The following is a 23,553-nucleotide window of genomic DNA, read 5'->3' on the forward strand; positions in this document are numbered from 1 at the left end:
TAAATAAAGGATAAATAATAATCGGTTAGATTGGCAACTATACTGAGCAATACAGCTCCCTTTATGGTCAGTAACTCACCCACAGAGATTTTAGGTGCTGTTTTTATACTCAGACAAAACTCCTGTGTTTCACCCAGCACCGTCTGTGCACAATTAGCTATGGCAAAAATCCCAGTTTTTTTCCGACTAACCATTGTGTTTGGCACGTGCTGTGTGTTCTTTCACTGGGAAAATTAAACGGTAATTATTACGGCTGCTCTTCGGTTTTTGGTTGCGAAAGACCAGACGTAAAATGTTTACGCGGTCTGTGGAGGAGGAGGATCCGTGGTTTCAGCAGCGCGCCAGAATGAAGACTTCAATCAAAGATGGTGTAAAAGTAAAAAAAAAAAAAAAAAAAGCCAAGATGTTCTATTCTATATGCAAGCAGTAACACACCGGATTGTACTAATCAACCACTAGAGTCTTTGCTAAGCACCTTGATTAGTAGAATCTGATGTGTTACTGCCTGGTTGAAACAAAAGCCGACACCCAGACTGGTCCTTTCTGGATAAGATTGAGGAGTTTGAGAACCACTGATTTCAACAAATCGATTCATTTCATTTTAATTTCTTGCCTATGTCTTGTTAGTAAGCATGCACAAATGAATGGTGTCCACTGTTAATTGCTGTAGAAAACAACTGACACCATTACTGTGATTTATTGTAATTTTCCCATGTAGAAATGATTTTAGTATCGTAAAGACTCAAAGGAATAAATTGCTTTATTCCTGAGATTATTACTTGGTGCAGCTTCCCCTGCCATTTCAGCAGATTTTGAGGTACGCTTGAGGGCACAGTTTTGGTGGTTCCAGCTACAACCAAGCCTCAGCCTGCTGGCAAAGACTACCAGATTTTTGGTTTAAATGTCCTGGAACTTTTTTGGAATTATCTGTGCAACTGATCTTAACGAGACAGACCCTAGAGCAGTGGTGTCAAACTCGTTGCCATGGAGGGCCGTGTGTATGCAGGTTTTCATTCCAACCAATTAATGCTGCCTTAATTGAGTCCAATTACTCATTCAGCCATATGCGTTTAACTGCATTGAAGCACAGAATATAAGAACATTTTTATTTAGACAATGCGGGTCACCATAGACGTCGGGTCACCATTGTGCACAAACCTGCATCCCTAATTCAGCAAATAATTTAACTAATTATATAATCAAGATCTGAGGCTGGAATGAAAACCTGCATACACACGGCCCTCCATGGCAACGAGTTTGACACCACTGCCCTAGAGCATGGGCAACAGAACAGTCCAGTCTCAAAGCATAAAATGATCCACCACTATATTTTACCCTTTGGTGCTAAGGTGCTAAGATGACAAAGAAGTGATTAGAATGTCCTTAACTGAACATTCTAACGTTGATGTCACAATTGCTGCTGGCGACCGAAAGCAACGGAGTTCTAGAAGCTTGAGAAAAAAACATTCCAAAAAAAAAATCCTACTCTTCAGAGTAGCCACGATGTGCTTTTCCTTGTGTGCATCGTTCTTTGGACGCCAACCATGCAGACGGCGTACACAGCCGAAAAGTTCAGTTTCGGCCTCATAGCCCCCTGCTCCAGACATTGCCCCAGAGCGCAGAGGCACAGGGGCTTGATTGTGTTAGTTTCACTCAGTGAAGGCTTTCTTTAGGCAATCCTTCCAAAGAGCCTATTGCATTGCATTACATTACATTACATTACTGCCACTGAGCACACTTATCCAAGGTGACTTACACAACTGTTTGCATTGATTTTACATAGTATCCATTTATACCGCATTTATACAGCAGGATACATCCATCCATCCATCGTCAATATATAGCTTATCCCAGAGTGCATTGGGATCGAGGCAGGAATACAGCCTGGACAGGCCCCGCCAATATATCACAGGATGCACACAGCATTCACAGTGCTCCCCAATTACACTGTAGGAGGCAACCGGAGTACCCAGAGGAAACCCACGCAAACGTGTGAAAATTACACACAGAAAGGCTCCCAAATCTCCCAGCTGGATATATACTGAAGCAATGCAGGTAAAGTACCTTGCTGTCAATGATACAACGACCGTGTCAAACCCGCAACCATGTTAGGTTAGAAGCCCAGGTTCCTTACTCTTTATACTACACAACCAGCTACAGCTGTAATTACGGAAGGTGGTCTTTTATGTTCCCAAGATGGACCTGAACTCCGCAGTTTCTAAACTGCGATCCTCAAGTTTCTCTTAGCCTTCCTCATTATCTTCCTCCGTGCACGTGAGGATGTATGGTCGTGGCGTCTCCCTGGCGAGTTCGCATCGGTTCCAGATTTAGAATTATTAATTACTGACCTATCAGTGGTTAGCGTGTATGTTTAACCATTTATGTTTTTTTTGTTGTACCCATTACCTGATTTTATGTAGGTCACCCACCATCTCTCTCAATGGTGATGGGTGACAGGGATTTTACACGCATGTTGTTGTTTTTGTATGCATTCGTTTGAGGAAATGGTAGAAGGTGACAGTACAGTTCATTAAGACTGAGATTAATTTAGATACGCAGAGTATTGTCGCAGATTTACTTTTGATTGCTTTTATTTCAGAGTCTTCAGGCGTGCCAATAATTTGGACACATACATTGTCTTGAGAAAAGAAGTAAGCCTATTTCTCAAACTCGGTAAATGTTTTTTTTGTTTGTTTTGTTTTTTTATTTTAAGAAAAAGAATAAAAATTGATTTAGAATGAAAGTAGCCTAGGCTATATAGTTTTCACATGTTTGATGATAAACGATAACTCATTATCTGTTTGGTTCAGTGTATACGCCATTTGCATAAACCTCATTACACCACACTATGAACGAATACGATGGCATTGCAGTTGAATTTCTTGCGCATATGGATAGCAGTGGTGGCAATGACATGTTTTAGTTGATAGCAAAAATTAGCTTTATTAGTTCACTATTCGGGACTTATTCTCCACGAACGGAATGTTCAACTGCTGCCTTTGAAACAATCACAGGTGGTATGTCTCTGGTGATAGCCAGCTTTGTTGCGCATGGCTAAGGAAACAATGGGGATATGGCGCGAGCTTTGCAATGTGCGTTCTTGTAGTTCACACTGAACAATATGTCTTCCAAAGCTGTCTCCTGGGCTGACGACCTTTCATAATCTGAACCGGCCTTAAGAGTTCAAAGAAAAGTTATCTCTTTCACACAGTCAACGTCCGGGTGACTGTGAAACAAATGCAAGGACTCTTAGAATGACTTTTGCCCCCGCAGAGCAATACATACATATCCCATTAAAGGAATATAATTACGGTTTACTATATGGGTTCTTTCCAACGTGCGTAAAACATCGGGTTTACGACCCAATCGTTTTAATTAAATGCAGAGTAAAATTATTAAGTCAATTATTATTTCCGATTTTTGGTGAATTTAAAATGGTCATATTTTAGGAACCCAGCAGTTGTTTTGAAAATAGTGGACGCTGTTGCAGCGTCTATTCACATTCGTTTTTGTTGTCAAAGCATGTTTGGTTGCTGTTATTTTCTACTCGTGTGATCTTTTGCAAAATAATTGCGAAAGATCTACGGATTGAAATAGGAAACCTGTTAATTACAGCGATGCGGTAAGGTTTCGGAAGGGGAGGCCCCACAACTTTCCATTATTGGTTTGTTTTAGCTGACTGTCCCACGAGCTCAGTGAGTGCGATGCTTGCAAAGGGAACCCATTAGTCTGCGAGCATGCGCACTATCACGCACAGGCATTTAAAAGTAGGGGGCAAAGAAGATCTTCCAGCTTTGAATAAAGTTTTCGTTCTTTGCTGGAAGCTCCCATGCCGTTTGCGTTACGATGATAGCCTGGGTGCTTACAACGGTGGCTGCCGGACTGCTTGCGCTCGCGGTCTTCCAAAAGATTGTTTATCCTTACTTTTGGGATGACTTGATTTATTACCTCAAACTTCGAAAAGTCGGACGGGTGACGAGACGCAGGATGAAGAATGGGGTTATCACGTACCTCGACTGCTTTGTTGAGCAGGCGAGGAGAATCCCAGAAAAACCGTTCATTGTTTTCGAGGACCAAGTTCTTACCTACCGATACGTGGACAGACGGAGCAACAAAGTGGCACAGGTATTCAGGACGGTGGGTCGTGCGAAAAAGGGAGACACCGCCGCGCTACTGATGAGCAACGAGCCGGATTTTATTTGTGTTTGGTTTGGACTCAGCAAACTGGGCTGCCAGGTCGCGTTTCTCAACTTTAACGTCAAATCCAAGTCACTTCTTCACTGCATCGACAGCTGTGGGGCCAAAGTACTCATCGTAGGCTCAGGTATACTGAACGAAAGGTGATATTTGCACAAAACTTGTAAAGAAATGTATCTTTGTTGCTACAGAGTCTCAATCATATTCTCGCATTATCGGCAATCGAGTTTGGCGTAGGCTAGTCCGCGCACGCTGGTTGACATGTTTCCATGCGTGTATGGACTACCCACGCTTACCTTACCCACAGCACGCTAATGAGCGAGTGACATCATTGTGGAATGCGGTATCCTGGCAACACTGACCGATATTGTTAGCCGATGAGACTAAAGGACCAAAAATATTTTTCGCAATTCTGTAGCTAGCTAACAAGTGAAGGTTTATTGTATGTTGCTACCTTAAAGAACGAGCTCACAAAGTGCTTCTCAGACTCGCATGTAAGTATAAGTAAAACAGATCAATTTTAGATCGAGATAAAAAATTATAAAACGGACATTAAAAAAAGGAACCACACAACAAAGACCAAGCAGGACCAGAAACTGAAAGCCAGTCTGCACAGGTGAGATTTTAGCTGCCAGGTAAAGGAGTCCACAGAGCCCACAGATCTTAAATCTGTGGGGAGGCTGTTCCACAGTTTGGGAGCCACTGTGGCAAAAGCCCCGTCTCCCTTTGTCTTTAATCTGGATCTGGGGACTGGCAGCAACCCCTGGTCTGAAGACCTAAGGGTCCTATTGGTGTCATAAGGGCTAAGGAGCTCGCTAATATAGGCCGGTGCCTGACCATGCAGTGCCCTATATGTAACAACAAGAATTTCGAAATTAATCCTTAATTTGATGGGAAGCCCGTGAAGCAAGGCTAAAGTAGGAGTGATGTGGGACCATCTACTGGATCTCGTTAACTGCCTGGCAGCAGCAGTCTTAACCACTTCAAGATGGTTGAGAGAGGATTTACTGAGACAAGAGGGCCATCACAGTAGTCCAGACATGAGGAAACAAAAGCACGGACTATCCCCCCCAATGCTGACTTAGACACTAACGACCTAAATATAACAATGTTCCTCTGTTGGAAAAAAAACAAGAACGAGTCAGCATCTTAATGTGCCGACCAAAATTCATTGACTGGTCGAAAAAAATGCCTAAATTTCTGAAGTTGGACCTGACAGCTGTAGACAGGGAACCAAGGCTTAGCTTAGCCTTGTTCTTCCAGAACCAATAACCAGAACTTCGGGTTTATCTGCATTGAGCTGCAAGAAATTGTTAGCCAATCAGTCCTTAATAGCGGTCAAACAATCCATTGAAACATGCAATTTATTCAACTGCTCTGGTTTGGAAAAAGTACCACTGCGTATCATCTGCGTAGCAGTGTTAAGAAATGCCTGTAAATTGTCCTAGGGGAAGCATATACGAGGTGAACAGAATAGCCTTTGGGACACACCGCACAACGATGACACACTAGTTACTGAAACAGATACCGAAAAATTGAAATCTGAAAAGTATGAGGACAACCAGTCCCGGGCAGCCCCAGCAATACCGACCCGCTGCCTAAGCCTCACAAGCAGGATGTTGTGGGCAAAGGTGTCGAAGGCAGCGCTAAGATCCAGTAGCATCACAACAGAGCGTTCACCAGCATCAGCATGCATCAAGATGGGGCGACATAGCTCGGGAGGTAAGACCGATTGTCTGGCAGTCGGAGGGTTGCCGGTTCAAACCCCGCCCTGGGAGTGTCGAAGTGTCCTTGAGCAAGACACCTAACCCCTAACTGCTCTGGCGAATGAGAGGCATCAATTGTAAAGCGCTTTGGATAAAAGCGCTATATAAATGCAGTCCGTTTACCAAGATGTCTTTAGCAACTCTGCTGTTTCACTGCAATGCTTCTGACGGAAAGCAGACTGGAATTTATCAAAGATGTTACATGCCTCCAAGATATTCATAAGCTGTTCAGACACTGCTTTTTCAAGGATCTTAGAAATAAGGGGAAATTCAGAAATAGGCCGCCGCCTATAGTTCTTGGGCAAGGATGAGTCGAGATAAGATTTTTTTTAAGGAGAGGCTGAACTGTTTGAAGAAGACAGGAACACAAACTGATTCAAGGGAGTGATTGATAATGAGTAACAAGCAAGGTCCAATAAACCCCAGTATATTTTTTTAACAGGGAAGTGGGTAAGATGTCTAAGGGACTTGACTTGGGACTTGGCTTTAATCTGAAGCAGTGAGGGCTTGTAAATAAATAGGTAAAAAGGAGTCCAAAACTACTGGCTGTGATGGACTGCTGATAACAGGTGTGCATGTAGGGAAACTATTAGACTTTATATCTCTGACTTTCTCAACGAAAAACGAGAGAACATTATATTACAATCAGAAACAAGGCTAGGTCAAAACCTAGTATATGGCTGGACCGGCCGACCAATGGTGTGACTTCATACCTCGGCCGACCAATGGTGTGACTTCATCACTCACTCAGTCACTCACTCACTCACTCATGCCGAAAATGTTTTTTTCCCCTCCGCAGATTTAGTGAGTTCCCTCGATGAGGTACTGAGCACCCTGCAGGACAACGGAATCGATCTGTGGGTGGTGGACACGAGCACCCCTCACAAGGGGGTGAGCACGCTGCTGGACAAGATGGAGACGGCATCCGATGCGCCCCCGCCAGCAGAGGGGCCGCCGCAAACGGACATCATGTCCACCTTCCTGCTTATATTCACATCAGGCACGACAGGTACGCCGTCTTTGCTCACAAAAACGCGGGTTTTGAGAGAATGGTTTGCAGAGGGCTGTCGGTGGCTCAGCCGGATAAGGCTCCGCTCTTAAACCGCGTGGATGAACCCCCGGCGGTCCGGGATCGAATCCTGACCGTGCCTGCGCAGACCGTGGCCAGTAGCCCTGCAAGTGGTAGCCCGGGTAAGGATACACATCTCATTGTTCTCTAGCGCCACCCTGTTGGTCGAGCGGGTGCCTGCAAGCTCACCTGTTAAGCTACACATGAAGAGTCTTCCTCCAACTCATATCTGTGCGCACCCGAACAAACGTGGAAAGGATGTGCAATTTGATATCCTGCGCTTGTCTGTGCTGTCAGTTATACGAGCGCTGATATATGACTGGCAGTCCAAACTGGGAGAAGAGAGGCAAAATCAACCAAAAATTATACAAATTTTTTTGTTAAATAATAAAAAATATATATAAAATTTAGGAAAATCTGAGACCTCAAGTAAAACATTTTCCAAAATCTGTGTAGGGTATTCCACCCAGGTGAAAGTTTTGGGAATACAAAACAAACCCCTTTAAATGTTCAAGATGACATTAACAGAGGAATATATAATGTAAAAATGCATTGCATTTTTTTAAGGTTCAGAAACCTCAGTTAATTATACCAGCTTCTCCATTGACAGCCATAGCGTCTCTCTCATTCATTTTCATGAGGATAGCAGCAGAAACTCTGGTGTTCCCTGCACAGGCCAGCCCAGCTTTCTCTTAAACATATTTTAATATTGGCACGGACATAACGGATAAGGGTCATTCCACGTGGCTCGCAGGGTGCTCCTGTTCCAGCCGTCCAGCCGGCGATGCCAGAGTTTGGGTCATTCGGGAGCTAAATCTGCATAACGCTCCACTTCCTTTTTGCGCGTGTGAATGGAATGTGTTTCAGATCAGCGCTCTCGGGGAGCGAGTCTGAGCGGGTCTGTCTTACCGCACGGTAGCAGAGAGTGCGCCTCCGTGCCCCGTCAAAACACTGCCCCCCTCCCCCCCCCCCCCTCGGGGGCCTTTCCATTACCTTTATGTGCTTATGGACCCTGGCCAGGAAAATCCCCCCAGCTATGGAAATACAAGCTGAATTGAACGCTGTTAAGTGTGTCCTGGTATCAGTGGTGCACAGGCTGGTATCGGCACTGCAGAGATCAGTATCAATGCTGGTATCAGTGCTGGTATCAGCGCTGCAGAGACTGATATCAGTGCTGGTATCAGCACCACAGAGACTTGTATCAGTGATGCAGAGACTGGTATCAGGGCTGGTATCAGTGTTGCAGAGACTGGTATCAGTGCTCCAGAGACTGGTATCGGCACTGCAGAGACTGGTATTAGCACTGGTATCAGTGCTGCAGAGACTGGTACTGGTGGAAACCAGGGCGTTCCTGCTACCATCGGGTTAAAAAAAACACAAGACTGAAGCCCCTAGCGCCTCCAGCTCATGAAGATCTGGGACAAAGGTTTAGACAGTTAGTCTTCCTGGAATAAAAACGTTTCTCCATCCTCTCTGAGAACAATACAGATTCCTGGTGCGTTCACGTGGGAACGACCACTTCCAAAGCGAAAACACATTTCACGTCTCCGCAGACTTGAATCGGGACTTGTTGTTAAAAAGCATCTCATGAGGAACATGTTACGCGATTCATCTGGCAGACGGTGAAGGAGAAGGCTTGCTTTCAGCGGATCATTTCCAAAACGCTAATCTTTCACAGTGTATGCAGACAGGCTATATGCGTTGCGAAACGTCCACCCTGGTGAGATTCAATATAACTGACGGAGGACTCGACTCCGTTGGGCAACCTCAGTACTGCGAGGTCTGATCACGTTAAAACTCGGACGTGAGTTAAGTTTGACCTACTTAAGGGGTGGCGCCTTGATAATAAATCTATTCATCAGTTACTTATTCTGATGAATCACTAGATCAAGAAGCACAAATGGAAATAATCAGTCAGGCTTGAATACCAAAATAAATTCTGAACTTCAATGCTGACTAACCAGGAAAACAATAAGCAGAGTGGGAGGACTTTGAGCTTTATCCACAACTCAGACTAATTAGAACATGAAGCCACACATTTAAAAACTGTTCTCTCCGGGCCTGATTTGCCAAGACCTTTAACCGCACACGCAAAACCAACAACACGACCAACGATTGGCGCAAAACAAACACCGTGACCAATCACGGGCCGTGTTATTGTGTGCTGAAAGGTCCCGGCGAATCAGGCGCTCCGTGCTGTCTGCTTCCTCCCTCGCAGGACTCCCCAAGGCGGCGCACATCAGCCACCTGAAGGCGGTGATGTGCATGTGCTTCCTGCGCCTGTGCGGAGCCACGCCCGGGGACCGCGTCTACGTCTCCATGCCGCTCTACCACATGTCCGCCACCCTCCTCGGCCTCGGGGGGTGCATCGACCTCGGTACCGACTTCGCCCCGGTGTCCTCATGCTACTACTGCTACTACTGCTAATGCTACTGCTGCTGCTGCTAATGCTACTGCTAATGCTGATACTGCTGCTACTACTGCTGCTATTACTGATACTACTACTGCTAATGCTGATACTGCTGCTACTACTGCTGCTGCTGCTACTACTGCTACTAATGTTACTGCTACTGCTGCTGCTGCTATTACTGATACTACTACTGCTAATGCTGATACTGCTGCTACTACTGCTGCTGCTGCTACTAATGTTACTGCTAATGCTGCTGCTGCTATTACTGATACTACTACTGCTAATGCTGATACTGCTGCTACTACTGCTACTAATGTTACTGCTAATGCTGCTGCTGCTATTACTGATACTACTATTGCTAATGCTGATACTGCTGCTACTACTGCTAATGCTACTGCTAATGCTGCTGCTATTACTGATACTACTACTGCTAATGCTGATACTGCTGCTACTACTGCTGCTGCTGCTACTACTGCTACTGCTAATGCTGCTGCTGCTGCTATTACTGATACTACTATTGCTAATGCTGATACTGCTGCTACTACTGCTGCTGCTGCTACTACTGCTAATGCTACTGCTAATGCTGCTGCTGCTGCTATTACTGATACTACTAATGCTAATGCTGATACTGCTGCTACTACTGCTAATGCTACTGCTAATGCTGCTGCTACTGCTGCTATTACTGATACTACTACTGCTACTGCTACTACTGCTGCTGATACTACTGCTGCTAATGCTGCTGCTGCTAATGCGGATACTGCTGCTGCTACTACTTATAATGATAATATGTTGCCCTCTTGCCCGTTGCATGCTGGGATAGGCTCCAGCACGTCCCGTGACCCTGACCAGGAATAAGCGGGTATAGATGATGGACGAATCATTTGTTGCATTTAAATAGCGCCGTTAATTTCTTCACCTCAGCTGCTGCCAGTGTGTAGCACCCGTCTACATTAGAACACTCACCACACAACATCTGGGGTGGCAACGGAGCGAGTTTAATAAGTCAGCATCACAGCACTGCCAGTCCTTCCTCGTCTTTAATCCCATGTGACCCACCTAGTGTCTGCAGGTCCTCCAGTGGAGGTTTCTAAAATCCCACAAACCCTGATCCGTATGGCCATGATATATATCCCCACAGATACTCTACACGGCCATATCCCTGAGTGTTCACGTACGGAACTCTGTCCGTCTGTATTTTCTGACCTCAGGAGCCACGTGTGTTTTGAAAAGGAAGTTTTCCGCGAGCCAGTTTTGGAAGGACTGCCAGAAGTACGACGTCACGGTGTTTCAATACATCGGAGAACTCTGCCGGTATCTGGTTAACCAGCCCAAGGTAAGACCTGCCTTTGAGTCGTGTGTTGTATTTTAGAGTTTGTGGGGTTAACTGGGCTGGGTGTCTTTGTGCTTTGCAAGAATTTCTTCAAACAACAAAGGTTCCTTTGATTAAACAATGTTATTAGGAAGGCAGATACCGTATCTGCGAAATTAAACCTTGGTGAGGCATGCCTCATTGTGAAGCTAAACTAAAAATCAATGCGATGACTTAATAATGATAAAGCTCCCAGGCCAGTCGCTTCCACAGAGTCCTCTAACCATTGTTCTACACTCCATTTAAGATAATGAATGCATTTAATATCAGGTGCTATTATCCAGAGCAACCTGCACAGCTCGAGTTCCAGTTCAGTATACAGTCCAGTTATACAGCTGGATATCGACTGAAGTCGTGCAGGTTAGATACCCTACTGAAGGGTAAAACTGCAGAACTCTGGCTTTCTTAACATATATGAAACATAACTTATGCTTTTCAGTGGTTATTTATTTATTTAAAAGGGAAGGGTAAATGTTTTGCGCTCTTCATATTTTGACTATTTTAATGTTTATCTGTTGTCGTGGGTATATTTGTTGTGAAGTGGTTGCCACTATGCTGCAGACCAAATTCACCCATTGGGATAATAAAGACCCTAACTAACGAACTAACTACCTAACTAACTAACTGCCTAATTACCAAACTAACTAACTAACTGCCTAATTACCAAACTAACTAACTGACTACCTAACTAACTGCCTAATTACCAAACTAACTAACTAACTAACTAACTAACTAACTAACTGCCTAATTACCAAACTAACTAACTAACTGCAGTCCCGGCTGGGTGTGAAACCCCTTTTAATCAGACAAACCTGATTTAAAAACCCGCCACAGAGTCGCACGTGTTGCCACCGCCTCCCTTTTCCCGCCTCTCCGTCAGGTTGCCGAGGAGACGGCCCACCGCGTGCGCGTTGCCGCGGGCAGCGGCCTGCGGCCGGACGTGTGGCGGGAGTTCCGCCGTCGCTTCGGGAACGTGCGGATCCGCGAGTCCTACGGCCTGACGGAGGCCAGCGTCGGATTCGTCAACTACACCGCCGAGCCGGGGCCAATCGGGCGCGCCGGGTACTTCAACAAGGTCAGACACCCCCCCCCCCCACCCCCCAACCCCCCACCCCCCCGCCGAGCCGGGGCCAATCGGGCGCGCCGGGTACTTCAACAAGGTCAGACACCCCCCCACCCCCCACCCCCCACCGAGCCTGGGCCAATCGGGCGCGCCGGGTACTTCAACAAGGTCAGACACCCCCCCCCCCCCCCCCACACCCCCCGCCGAGCCTGGGCCAATCGGGCGCGCCGGGTACTTCAACAAGGTCAGACACCCCCCCCCCCCCACCCCCCACCCCCCACCGAGCCTGGGCCAATCGGGCGCGCCGGGTACTTCAACAAGGTCAGACACCCCCCCCCACCCCCCCGCCGAGCCTGGGCCAATCGGGCGCGCCGGGTACTTCAACAAGGTCAGACACCCCAACCCCCCACCCCCCACCGAGCCTGGGCCAATCGGGCACCGGCGGTTACTTCAACAAGGTCAGACACCCCCACCCCCACCCCACCCCACCGGCCCCCACCCGCCGAGCCAGGGCCAATCACCAATAACTGAGCAGGTTATTTCAACAAGGTGAGAAATTTACCCTTGCCCCCCCTCCCCCCCCCCAAGCCAGTTAATTCAACAAGGTCAGAAACCCCTGCCCCCCCCTCCACGAGCCGGTTATTTCAATAAGGTCAGACATGACCCCAAACCCCCCCTGCCCCCCCCCCACACTCGCTGCTGTAGACAAAACATGCCTGCAAAATTATACTTATAAATGGAAGCCATGGTCCAGATCCAGTCTAAATAAGGCTGGAGTCCTGCCATTTCACCACCACTGTGCGTTTGGCAGAACTGTGTTTTGATTGGGTCTCAGCCCGCGTGTGCATTCACAGCGTACAATAAGAGCACAGTGCCGTGCAATAGATTGGCGGCCTGTCCAGGGTGTATTCCTGCCTCTCGCCCCATGGCACGCTGGGATACGCTCCAGCACCCCCCCCCCCCCCCCCACCCTGCTCAGGATAAGCGGGTATAGATGGATGGATGGATGGATGGAATAAGAGTACAGATACAGTTTTAGGACCTTGGAGTGATGACAACATACAGTACAGCAAGTACTGTGTGTGCCTTCATGGATACAAAACTAGAGAAAGGCACTGAGAACAAGGCATTGTTTTTTGATATAATAAGATATCTGGTAAAATTCTATTACATTACATTGCAGGCATTTGGTAGATATGCTTTTATCCAGAGTGACTTAAAATGAGAAAAGGAGGAAAATGAGTAAATCGGGGTTTAGAGCAACAGTAATCCTAGAGGTGGGGGGGGGGGGACTACCAGACCACAGATGAGAAAATCTTGGATCAGCTGGTAAACTAGTTTAGCCTGTCAGGTAAAATATAAGAGGATTACACAATGGCAAGACAGCTTAACAAAATAACAAAATCGCAATGAAAAAATAAATGCCAGTGACAAACAATGTAACGAAGCAGAAGTGGAGTCAATGGGAGTTCAATTGATCACAGCCTCAGTAGTTAAAAAGTTGGCAGAAGAAGCAGAAGCTAATTAAAGCCTGTTCAGACGTGGTTTTGTGTAAAAGCCACTGGAATGCTTTGTGATGGTTTAACCCCTTTGAAGAGTAGTTATTTTGGAATGTTGTTTTTTCTGAGGCAGCGTTCTAGAACTCCGCTGCTTTCCATTACCAGCAGTGATTGTGACATCAGCATTAGAATGCACAGTTAAGGACGTTCTAATCACACACTTGTGACCTCACACCTCACAGGGTTAATGTGAGTTTCCTCTGCAGGTCTCTAGGCTCTCACACACACACACACACACACACACACACAGCTCACACACCTGTCCTGCCGTCTCTCTATGAAGCTAGGCAGGGGCCTGCAGTAATGCACAGTTAAGTGCACTGCCGGCGGGCACAGCTTGTCGACAGGGGGGGGGTCACACACCACATAGTTATGGCCCCCAGTCCCTTAACAACCACCCCACAGTCCTGCCCCATAGAGGGTAACAGCTGTGCGTGTGTGTGTGCTGTCAGCAATGCCATGCAGTGCCTTCCAACGATGTTCCCGCCTTTGATGAAGATGAGCAAAGGAGACTGCATGAAATAAACAATACAGATAATGAGCTAAACTGTATGTGCAAAAACAGGAGGGTTATGTTCTCATAGGATAATGCAACTGCTCAGAGAACAAATATTTCAGATTTTAGATTTAGATTTACAGTTTACAATTAATTTTACACCTGTGTTATGCACCATTACTTTGATACAACGGTCTTCTATAGTGCTTAGTCAGATTGGTGTGGGGACAGTTTGCCCATTCCTCCACACAGAATCCTCCAGGATTCACCAGATGCTTTGTTCTGCTTCGTGTGGACTGCCCTCGTCTGTTCCAGCCACAGACTTTCCGATCAGGTTCAGTCTGGAGACTGAGAGGGCCTTTGAGCAAAGCAGTAATTACGGGGCCAGATTTTGAGGTTTGCTCTGGGATCGTCGTCCTGCTAAGAGATCCATCTGTGGCCAGGTCTGAGCTTTCTGGCAGAGGCCAAATCAGGTTTTGGGCCAAAAATGTCTTCGGTAGCTGCGAGAGTTCAGGATTCCTTAGACCTCAGCCAGAGCCCAGAGACAGCAGACTGCAGAACAACCCATAATTTCACAGACACAGGCACCATATTTCAGCATAAGGCATGACGTCCTTTTCAACATAATCACCGTTCTTCTGACTCCAAACCCTCCAGTGGTGGCCGTGGCCAAAAAACTCAACACTGGTCCTTCAACTGACCCTGAGTGTTCTATCGCAGGACACCAAAATCAAACTTTTATTGACTCTTCATTCTTTGTTCATCTTTAGCAAAGGATGTGAATTATTTTTAAGGGCACGGTATGTAATTATCCTCATCTTAAATCGCATGCATGCATAATTTATTTATGCCCTTAAAGATTAAGTGTGAGCATGAAAATAATGTATATTCATTAAACGTGAAAGAGTATCACCTGTGCGATTGCATGAACAATTAAAAAATGTATTTCTCTTTCTTTTCGTTTTTTGGTTTATAGCTCAGTTTGCCTTTTGAATTCTTGAAGTATGACCCGGTAACTTACGAGCCGGTCCGAAACGACGCAGGACGCTGCGTGAAAGCTAACAGAGGTAAGACAAGAGGCATACTGGCGCTTTTCTGGGGCGTGAAGAAGTCAGACACTTCTCTACGCTTCCTGGAGAGGAGGGGTCAGTCTGTCACAGGGCTTTGCTGGTCTACAGCGCTCTTGAGCAGTCACACGAGATCACTGCGCATGGGCGTTCCTGACGATGCATTTCTGACTTTTCTGAAGGAGAGACGGGTATTCTGGTTGCCCCGGTGACGGCCATGAACCCCTTCCTGGGGTACGCCGGAAACAGGGCGCTCTCGGAAAAGAAGCTCCTTCGGGACGTCTTCAGGGAGGGCGACGTGTACTTCAACAGCGGGGACCTGATGCTCCGGGACCACCGTGACTTTGTGTACTTTCGGGACCGGGTCGGGGACACGTTCAGGTACGTCAGCGCCCCCCCCCCCGAGCAGCCCCACCCCCCCCACCCCACCTTCCCCCACCAGCCTGCCGTCTCTATAAGATACGGTGAGAAACCGTCGAGTCATCTCTGGGTGTGCAGAAGGCGGGCGTCACATGACAACACACAGCGCTGCACTGGCATGCCCTGTCTCGCCTGTACCCAGAATCCCCTGCGGGCAGGAGCCGCTGGCTGGAACGCCAGCTCGCTTGGCCGTCGTCCCGGCGACGGCGCATCTGAAAAGGCCGCGCTCTTTCTCCTCTCTCTCTCTCTCTCTCTCCGACGAGAGACTCAGCCAAGACTAATCCCGGACTCGACCGGGACTAATCCCGGCTAGCAGGTCTGAGTGAGGCTCTGCCAGCAACGGGACGCCGCTTCATTCACGAAAATTGGCGTGTGACGCAGGACCTCCACTTTCAAGCGAAGTGCATAGCCCCCCCCTTCCTCTCCCCTCTCCCCTCCCCCCTTCCCCCTTCCCCCTCCCCCTCCCCCAAACTTCAGTTAGAACAGAGCCGTTCGTGGAGGGGAACCTGGATAACGCTTTGGTGCTGGAGGGGGTGGGGGGGGGGGGTTTCCGTGACTAAGATCAGGAGACAAGCGTTTAATGCGAGGCTGCGTCAGCGGGTCAAAAGCAAGCGGCTGGGAACACTCGGGGTCACACGGTTTCCTTTTCCTCCATGTCTTTGGCAGGGGCCACTGGGCCGTACAATGAGCCGCAGAGCCACAATGGCTCCCATTGTCTCCTGCAGGGCTGTCACTTCCTTACGACTAATCAGCAGAGATGCCCAGAGTTTCTCAGGGCTCCACCAACAAAAGCAGACTTTTTTCTTTTTTTGTTTTTTAGAGGGTGAATGCTGAATGTGTGCAATATCTAAAAGTTGCCCAATAAAAACGACTGTTATTTTGCTTATTTTTGATTTCATTCAATTATATAGTTCCATTTTCAAAACGATGAAAGGTTTTTTCATGCCGTGAAATACAAGATGCGTCCCAGAATCCTGACGCGTGGATACACATGAGTATGATACAGGCATCATGTGAGACAGGCTTCCTGTGAGACAGGCATCATGTGAGACAGGCTTCCTGTGAGACAGGGTTCATGCGAGACAGGCTTCCTGTGAGACAGGCATCATGTGAGACAGGCTTCCTGTGAGACAGGGTTCATGTGAGACAGGCTTCCTGTGAGACAGGGTTCCTGTGAGACAGGCTTCCTGTGAGACAGGGTTCACATGACGGAGTGTAGCACAGTGGGTAAGGAACTGGGCTTGTAACCGAAAGGTCGCAGGTTCGATTCCCGGGTAGGGCACTGCCGTTGTACCCTTGAGCAAGGTACTTAACCGAAATTGCTTCAGTATATATCCAGCTGTACAAATGGATACAATGTAAAATGCTATGTAAAAAGTTGTGTAAGTCGCTCTGGATAAGAGCGTCTGCTAAATGCCTGTAATGTAAATGTAATGTTCATGTGAGACAGGCTTCCTGTGAGACAGGCTTCCTGTGAGACAGGGTTCATGTGAGACAGGCTTCCTGTGAGACAGGGTTCATGTGAGACAGGGTTCATGTGAGACAGGTTTCCTGTGAGACAGGCTTCCTGTGAGACAGGGTTAATGTGAGACAGGCTTCATTACTATGAATCCAAAGGCTGTAAAACTATTCGCATTTCGTTGGAAGGATTTTAGTTTTTAAACATGTCACGTGAAATAACAGCTAGAATGGTGATGCCCTGTTAAAATGGGCTTGCCATTCAATCTGCCCTGCACCTGCGGCCATTTCCATGCGTTTGTAAACAAATGTGATTTATCGCCTGAACCCGTTTGTGTAGTTTTCCTCCACGTGCCAGTACTTTGATGAACCTCCTGCCTCACCAAGTGAGAGAGACAGATGGGGAATTAAATCTGCGACTGCTCACTATTACATTCTCCCACGGTTTAATTAGCAAATTAATTTATAACACATTCAGTACTGTGTGCTGTATTACTGTAAGTAAGTAACCAAATGGATCGTAATAAAAGAATTAAGCTGCAGTAAAAAAAAGAGCCTGTTCAGTATAATTCAGTTTGTTTTGGATCCTGCCCCAATTACTCTGTCCTTACTTCGATTAATGAATTTAATCGAGCATTGGTGACAAGAAAAACTCCTTTATTGTATTCCAGAAAAGAAAAAGTGTTTTAACTCAAAGTTAAAGGCCAGCACATAGTGGGAAGATTCAGAAGGGCCCACTGATTCGAATCGTAAAATGTTTTAGTGACTAATGTATCTCGTAAAATGCGGTATATAATTGGCCAATTATACTACCTGAGCTGTGTTCATTTGCCACAGCTGCGGGCCCGGTTCTGCAACTTAATTATTTTATTACGATCCATTCGGTTACTCATTTACAGTAATACAGCACACAGCAGTGAACGCGTAATAAATTAATTAGCTAATCAAACCATGGGAGAATGTAATCATTCGCAGATTTAATTTCTCCATCTGTATCAGAAGTTCTCTCTCTCTATCAGTCGGCAGAAGGTTCATAAAAGTAAAGGCAAGCCGAAGACTTTTAGGCATCAGGTTCAAACGATAAGTCATATTAGCTTACAAACAGAGGGAAGAGCCAGAGGTTTTTCATAAAGGCCACACTGCTGATCCTAACAGAGGGAAGAGCCTGAGGTTTTTCAGAAAGGACACACTGCTGATCCTAACAGAGGGAAGAGCCTGAGGCTTTTCAGAAAGGACACCGTGCTGATCCTAACAGGGTACACTGCTGATCCTATCAGAGGGAAGAGCCTGAGGTTTTTCAGAAAGAACCCACTGCTGATCCTGAGAGGGAAGAGTCTGACATTTTTCAGAAAGGACACAGTGCTGATCCTAACAGGGTACACTGCTGATCCTATCAGAGGGAAGAGCCTGAGGTTTTTCAGAAAGGACACTCTGCTGATCCTAACAGGGTACACTGCTGATCCTAAGAGGGAAGAGCCTGAGGTTTTTCAGAAAGGACACACTGCTGATCCTATCAGAAGGAAGGGCCTGAGTTTTTTCAGAAAGGACACACTGCTGATCCTATCAGAAGGAAGGGCCTGAGGTTTTTCAGAAAGGACACCGTGCTGATCCTAACAGGGTACACTGCTGATCCTATCAGAGGGAAGAGCCTGACATTTTTCAGAAAGGACACACTGCTGATCCTACCAGGGTGCACTGCTGATCCTATCAGAGGGAAGAGCCTGAGGTTTTTCAGAAAGGACACACTGCTGATCCTACCAGGGTACACTGCTGATCCTATCAGAGGGAAGAGCCTGAGGTTTTTCAGAAAGGACCCACTGCTGATCCTAAGAGGGAAGAGCCTGAGGTTTTTCAGAAAGGACACACTGCTGATCCTATCAGAAGGAAGGGCCTGAGTTTTTTCAGAAAGGACACACTGCTGATCCTAACAGAGGGAAGAGCCTGAGGTTTTTCAGAAAGGACACACTGCTGATCCTAACGGAGGGAAGAGCCTGAGGTTTTTCAGAAAGGGACACACTAACGGCCCAAACTCTGTGTTTTCAGGTGGAAGGGGGAGAACGTGGCCACCACCGAGGTGGCGGAGATCCTGGGCGGCGTGGACTTCCTGCAGGACGCCAACGTGTACGGAGTGAGCGTACCAGGTGACCAAACACCCCTGCACCTCAGTCTCCGCCGACCAGTCGCGCGTTTTGGCATCTCAAACTCCAGTCCTGCTGGGCTGCTTTCTGGGCGTGCTGCAACACTTAGGGGACTGACTTCAGTAATTGGTTGTTTAGAGCAAACAAGCGCCTTGTTTCCCAGGCCTAAGGCGGCTAAATTGAAGGGAAACCGCAAATCCGCGCAGACACAGTTTGGCACGACGTTTAAGACCTCAGACTACACACTGGTGCACTTTCCTACCATAATCACCACCTCCGAACTGTAATTCAGCATGCTATTCATTCTTATTTAGACACTTTATGTCTACTGAAGGATGATATACCCTCTTAAAGTGACATTATGTCAAAAAACAACAGACACTATGGAGAATAAATTTTCCATATTCACACTCCAGGGACTTGTAATCAGTCGGATCCTCCCAATATTTAATTTTCTGTAATGTGCAGTATGACAATTTATTCCTTTAGAAAGATTGAACATTTTTGTTGATTAAATTATAGACAGACAATCAATGAGGTCCTAATTTCTGAAACGTGGACATGTGGGCCCTGAATCTAAACTAGTTATCAAATAGTAATTAAATATTAAAAGTATCAATGATAAAGAAAATAATGCAAGAACTTTTAACATGTTTTCAACAACCTTAATTAATCAAGAGATCGGCTGAGACAAAAGCCAGTTTACACACTGAGTCCCCAAGAACAATTTGGAAACAGCAACTCCAGGCATGTTACATCACTTCCTGTATCTCGCTTTAGTGCGTCTCGTACTCCGAAGTTAGGCATCGATTAAGAAACACGACACTTCATTTTCCATTTTCTTCATAGGTTCAGCAAAATATGACTTTTGTGATTGACAGCTTGTGTTTTTTAAACCAGGGTACGAAGGCCGGGCAGGCATGGCAGCCGTCGTTCTGAAGCCAGACCAGACGCTGGACGGCGAGAAGCTCTACAGCCATCTGCGGGAGAACCTTCCAGCTTATTCCTGGCCTTGGTTCCTAAGAGTTCAGGTAACTTTGAGACAACCCATTTTACATGCAAGGCTATTCATGCAGCACTAGCAAAGTTAAATTAATTGGTGAATTACAAGACATGTTTTTTTTTTTACTGATTCATTAAAAAAAAAAATTAAAATCCAAAACTTACTAGATCATATTTGAGACATTTATCTGTTAACTATGGCTGGGACTGTGAAATGAGGGTGCTTAACTGGGCATACCATCACCCCACATGACTCTGAAACAGTACAGGAAGAGAAGGCAGGGAATTGCATGTATTGCTGCCCAACAGCGCCCTCTGTGGCCAAACAGATACCTGCATCAATTACACAGGCTTCCAGTGCAGTAACTGCACAGCTCAGCAAAATTTAAAATCAACACAGGCTGGGTGTACGGGCCTCTGTACCGTACACACCTCAGTGTGTTTCTGCCAGGCCTGCAGTTTAAGTGTACTATGAGTCGTACCATGGGTAAGGAGTTGGTCTTGCAACCTAAAGGTCACAGGTTCGATTCCCAGGTAGGACACTGCTGTTGTACCCTTGTTGTTCTTAACCGGCATTACTTAACCTGCCTTGAATAGTATATATCTAGCTGTATAAACAGATGCAATGTAAGTGCTATGGAAAAAATAAAAATAAATTGTGTAAGTCGCTCTTGATTGGAGTGTCTGCTAAATAGCTGAAATGTAATGTAAAGTGGGAATTGCAAAGCTGGGGAAATAATCATTCTGTCTCTCTGATTACTGTGAAGCAGGGACACTCAAATCTAGCAGTACTGCTGGTTTTCAGTCCTCCCCTCTAATCAGGGACTGATTTAAACCTGTCGCACCAAGTGTTGATCTCCAGCCATTACTGAAGTGTGGACTATTGAGGCAGAAGAGAAAGCCGCTCCAGCAGTACTGCTGACCTTGAGGGCCAGGTCTGAGTGTGCCCTGCCGTAAAGGACTGAAAAGACAACCCGAGCTTGGGTTTTTACAGAGAACACTGACACGTGAAACGTTTTTGTCTTGTGCATCTTCCCCCCCCTCCCTCCCTCAGCCGGCCCTGGACATGACTGAGACGTTCAAACAGCGGAAAAGGAAGCTGGTCGAAGATGGCTTCTGCCCCCAGCGCGTCCGGGAGCCTCTCTACTTCCTGCACGCGTCTGAGAGAACCTACGTTCCCCTGACCGAGTGCCTCTACGACGACATTGTCTCGGGCAAAGTCAGACTGTAGAGAAAGCCGCCAGAGTTCACTACATTCAGAAAGAAAAAAAAACGTTGTACTAAAGCGGCCTACCCGCAGAGGTTCACACAAACGAGAGGAAAGCACCGGGAAAGCGGTTTTTTTTATTTCGCCGGACTTGTGCACAACCTCCTCCACGCTCGCCTCACTGAGGTCGAGGAGCTTCCCTGCTACAGAGTAAAATGAACACTAGCTAGCGAGCTTTACCCCGCACCCGGTTCCTCTGTGTCACCTAGCGATGAGGTGCGGGGAGGGCTGGATCAGTGCATAATATTTTAATATTTCAGATATCAGAAAAAAAACTTGCTGCACATTTTTGACAATTTTTTTAAAAAAGACATCGGTTTTCATCACTATTTAACACGAAGTTCTTATTTCATATTTTTATGCATTAGTTGCTTAGTTACAGGCTTAGTTGAGAAGTCTCGGGAATCTGCTGGGAGGGTTTCAAAATGTTTGCGGCATCTAAAGAGTTAAAATCATTTCAAACATGCAGTTTTGACCCAGGTCTGGCACAGAATCGCTATTTCCTGTCCGTAGGACTTCAAAGGCATTGTGTTCACCTGTACATGTGTAAATCTGCAACAGGAGAGATCCAACCCAACATCTGCTCACACGTGTACTTCTGAACTGTGTACAGACACCACTGGAAGCAGAACATGGCGATAATACTGTGTCTTCAACAGTCAGGGTACCTTTGAACTTGAACAGATTTCTAAAGTAGCTTGATTGGTCAGTGATTACAAAGGCAACACAGGTCGTTCTCCACAATAAACAATAAACACTCCATTAATGGGGATCAGAAGTTTCAGGATTCCTGAAATATTTAAAATACATTTGAAAACTACTGCCAGAGAAGGTTTTGGTATATATGCCAAACACACACACCAACTTCGCCAAGTGCATTTAAAAAAAATGGCGATTTAGCAGTACCTGGAACATCCAACCAAAAACCTGTGGTTAATCTCTCAAGCAGGAAAACAGTGCTTTACAAATGTGATAAAATAAACAAATAAGTGTCCCACATCTCCAGGGAAATATTTAACCTTTGTTGCCATATGTAAGGTCATATTATATTACTCTTCATTTTGGACTCATGCTAACAATAATAATAATAATAATAATAATAATAATACACATTACAGTGATTCCTTCCAGAGGCACAGCTAGTGTGTATTAGTATTGCATCAGTTAAATATGTGCCAGGAACATATACGTCTTACATTGCCATGTAAAAAAGTTGCACAAGCCGCTCTGGATAAGAACGCCCGCTAAATGCCTATAATGTAATGTAATATAGTCCTTTTAGCGAGCAGTCTGTCTCCTTTCCTGTTGATGTTCCTCTGAGGGGTGGCTGTTTTAATTAGGACTTGCTTGTCGCTGTGTTAAATTGTTAACAGTAAATTGATATGATGACATTTCAGAGGTTTGCATAATGCTCTCGCTAGGCCTCAGCACATGACTGGCCATAAACCATTTTAGGGTCGGTTATAAGGAATGCGCTGTGTATAGATTAGTGTTATAGGATAACAAACACAGAGATAGCTGAAAGGATTACTGGGATTAATGTAGTGAATATGTATTTTAATCTCGATAAATTTCATGTATGCGAAGTTGAACATACAGCAAGCAGGACAATGCCAGGTCTGTTTAGACCTGACTGGATCCGCATATTTCCCTACATCAGTATCGTATAAAAACCTGCTGTTTGGATTCTATGTACACTTACTGCATGGATTAACTACCCTCTCATGAAATACTCTGTGTACTTTTACTTGGGGGAAAACATTTGTTTACAAAAATGCATAACCACAGTAGACATTTTACTGTGTGTTATAATCGTTAACTTTTTCATATGTATACCTGTTCATAGATGTACTTCCAAAACTAAAAATAAACACAACTGATGATAATGGTTTCCGTGCTGGCGAGACTTGTATTCCTTGTACAGGCTGAGATAATTTTGTTTCTTGTTTTTTCTTTTAAGGTTGAGGAAATATAGCTTCTTTTGTTTTTTTTGTGTTTGTTTTGTTTTGGTTTTTTTTGTCTCCTGTTTTATCGACTCATTCTTTTACAACCACAGTGTGAAAAGATCAGTTCACGCCCAGCTGAGCTGGATCAATGGGCTGTCCCAGTGTGGCTGATTGTAGAGGTTAAGTCAGTGGAGTAGCGCCCTCTACCTTCTTCCACAGGTACATGCACTCTGGCTCTTTTATTTTATGTCAGCATTGGATACATTTACAGTGGTCCAGTAAGTGCAGCCCCTCCAGGTTTTAGAATAATCATTATTCACGCCACA

General features: G+C 45.9%; 1 protein-coding gene across 1 annotated transcript; it reads left to right on the plus strand.

The window, feature by feature from the left end:
- The first annotated feature begins 3,728 nt into the window (after positions 1 to 3,728).
- LOC118212301 (long-chain fatty acid transport protein 6) lies at positions 3,729 to 23,193 on the plus strand. Its single transcript, XM_035390031.1, has 10 exons — positions 3,729 to 4,324; positions 6,763 to 6,972; positions 9,251 to 9,409; positions 10,651 to 10,775; positions 11,692 to 11,886; positions 14,906 to 14,996; positions 15,179 to 15,377; positions 18,918 to 19,015; positions 19,913 to 20,043; positions 21,069 to 23,193. The coding sequence occupies exons 1-10, from the start codon at positions 3,847 to 3,849 to the stop codon at positions 21,243 to 21,245; spliced, it is 1,863 nt and encodes a 620-aa protein (XP_035245922.1). The 5' UTR covers positions 3,729 to 3,846; the 3' UTR covers positions 21,246 to 23,193.
- Positions 23,194 to 23,553: the final 360 nt, after the last annotated feature.

The sequence above is a fragment of the Anguilla anguilla genome, chromosome 14, assembly GCF_013347855.1.
Source record: "Anguilla anguilla isolate fAngAng1 chromosome 14, fAngAng1.pri, whole genome shotgun sequence".
NCBI classification, from domain to species: Eukaryota; Metazoa; Chordata; class Actinopteri; order Anguilliformes; family Anguillidae; genus Anguilla; species Anguilla anguilla.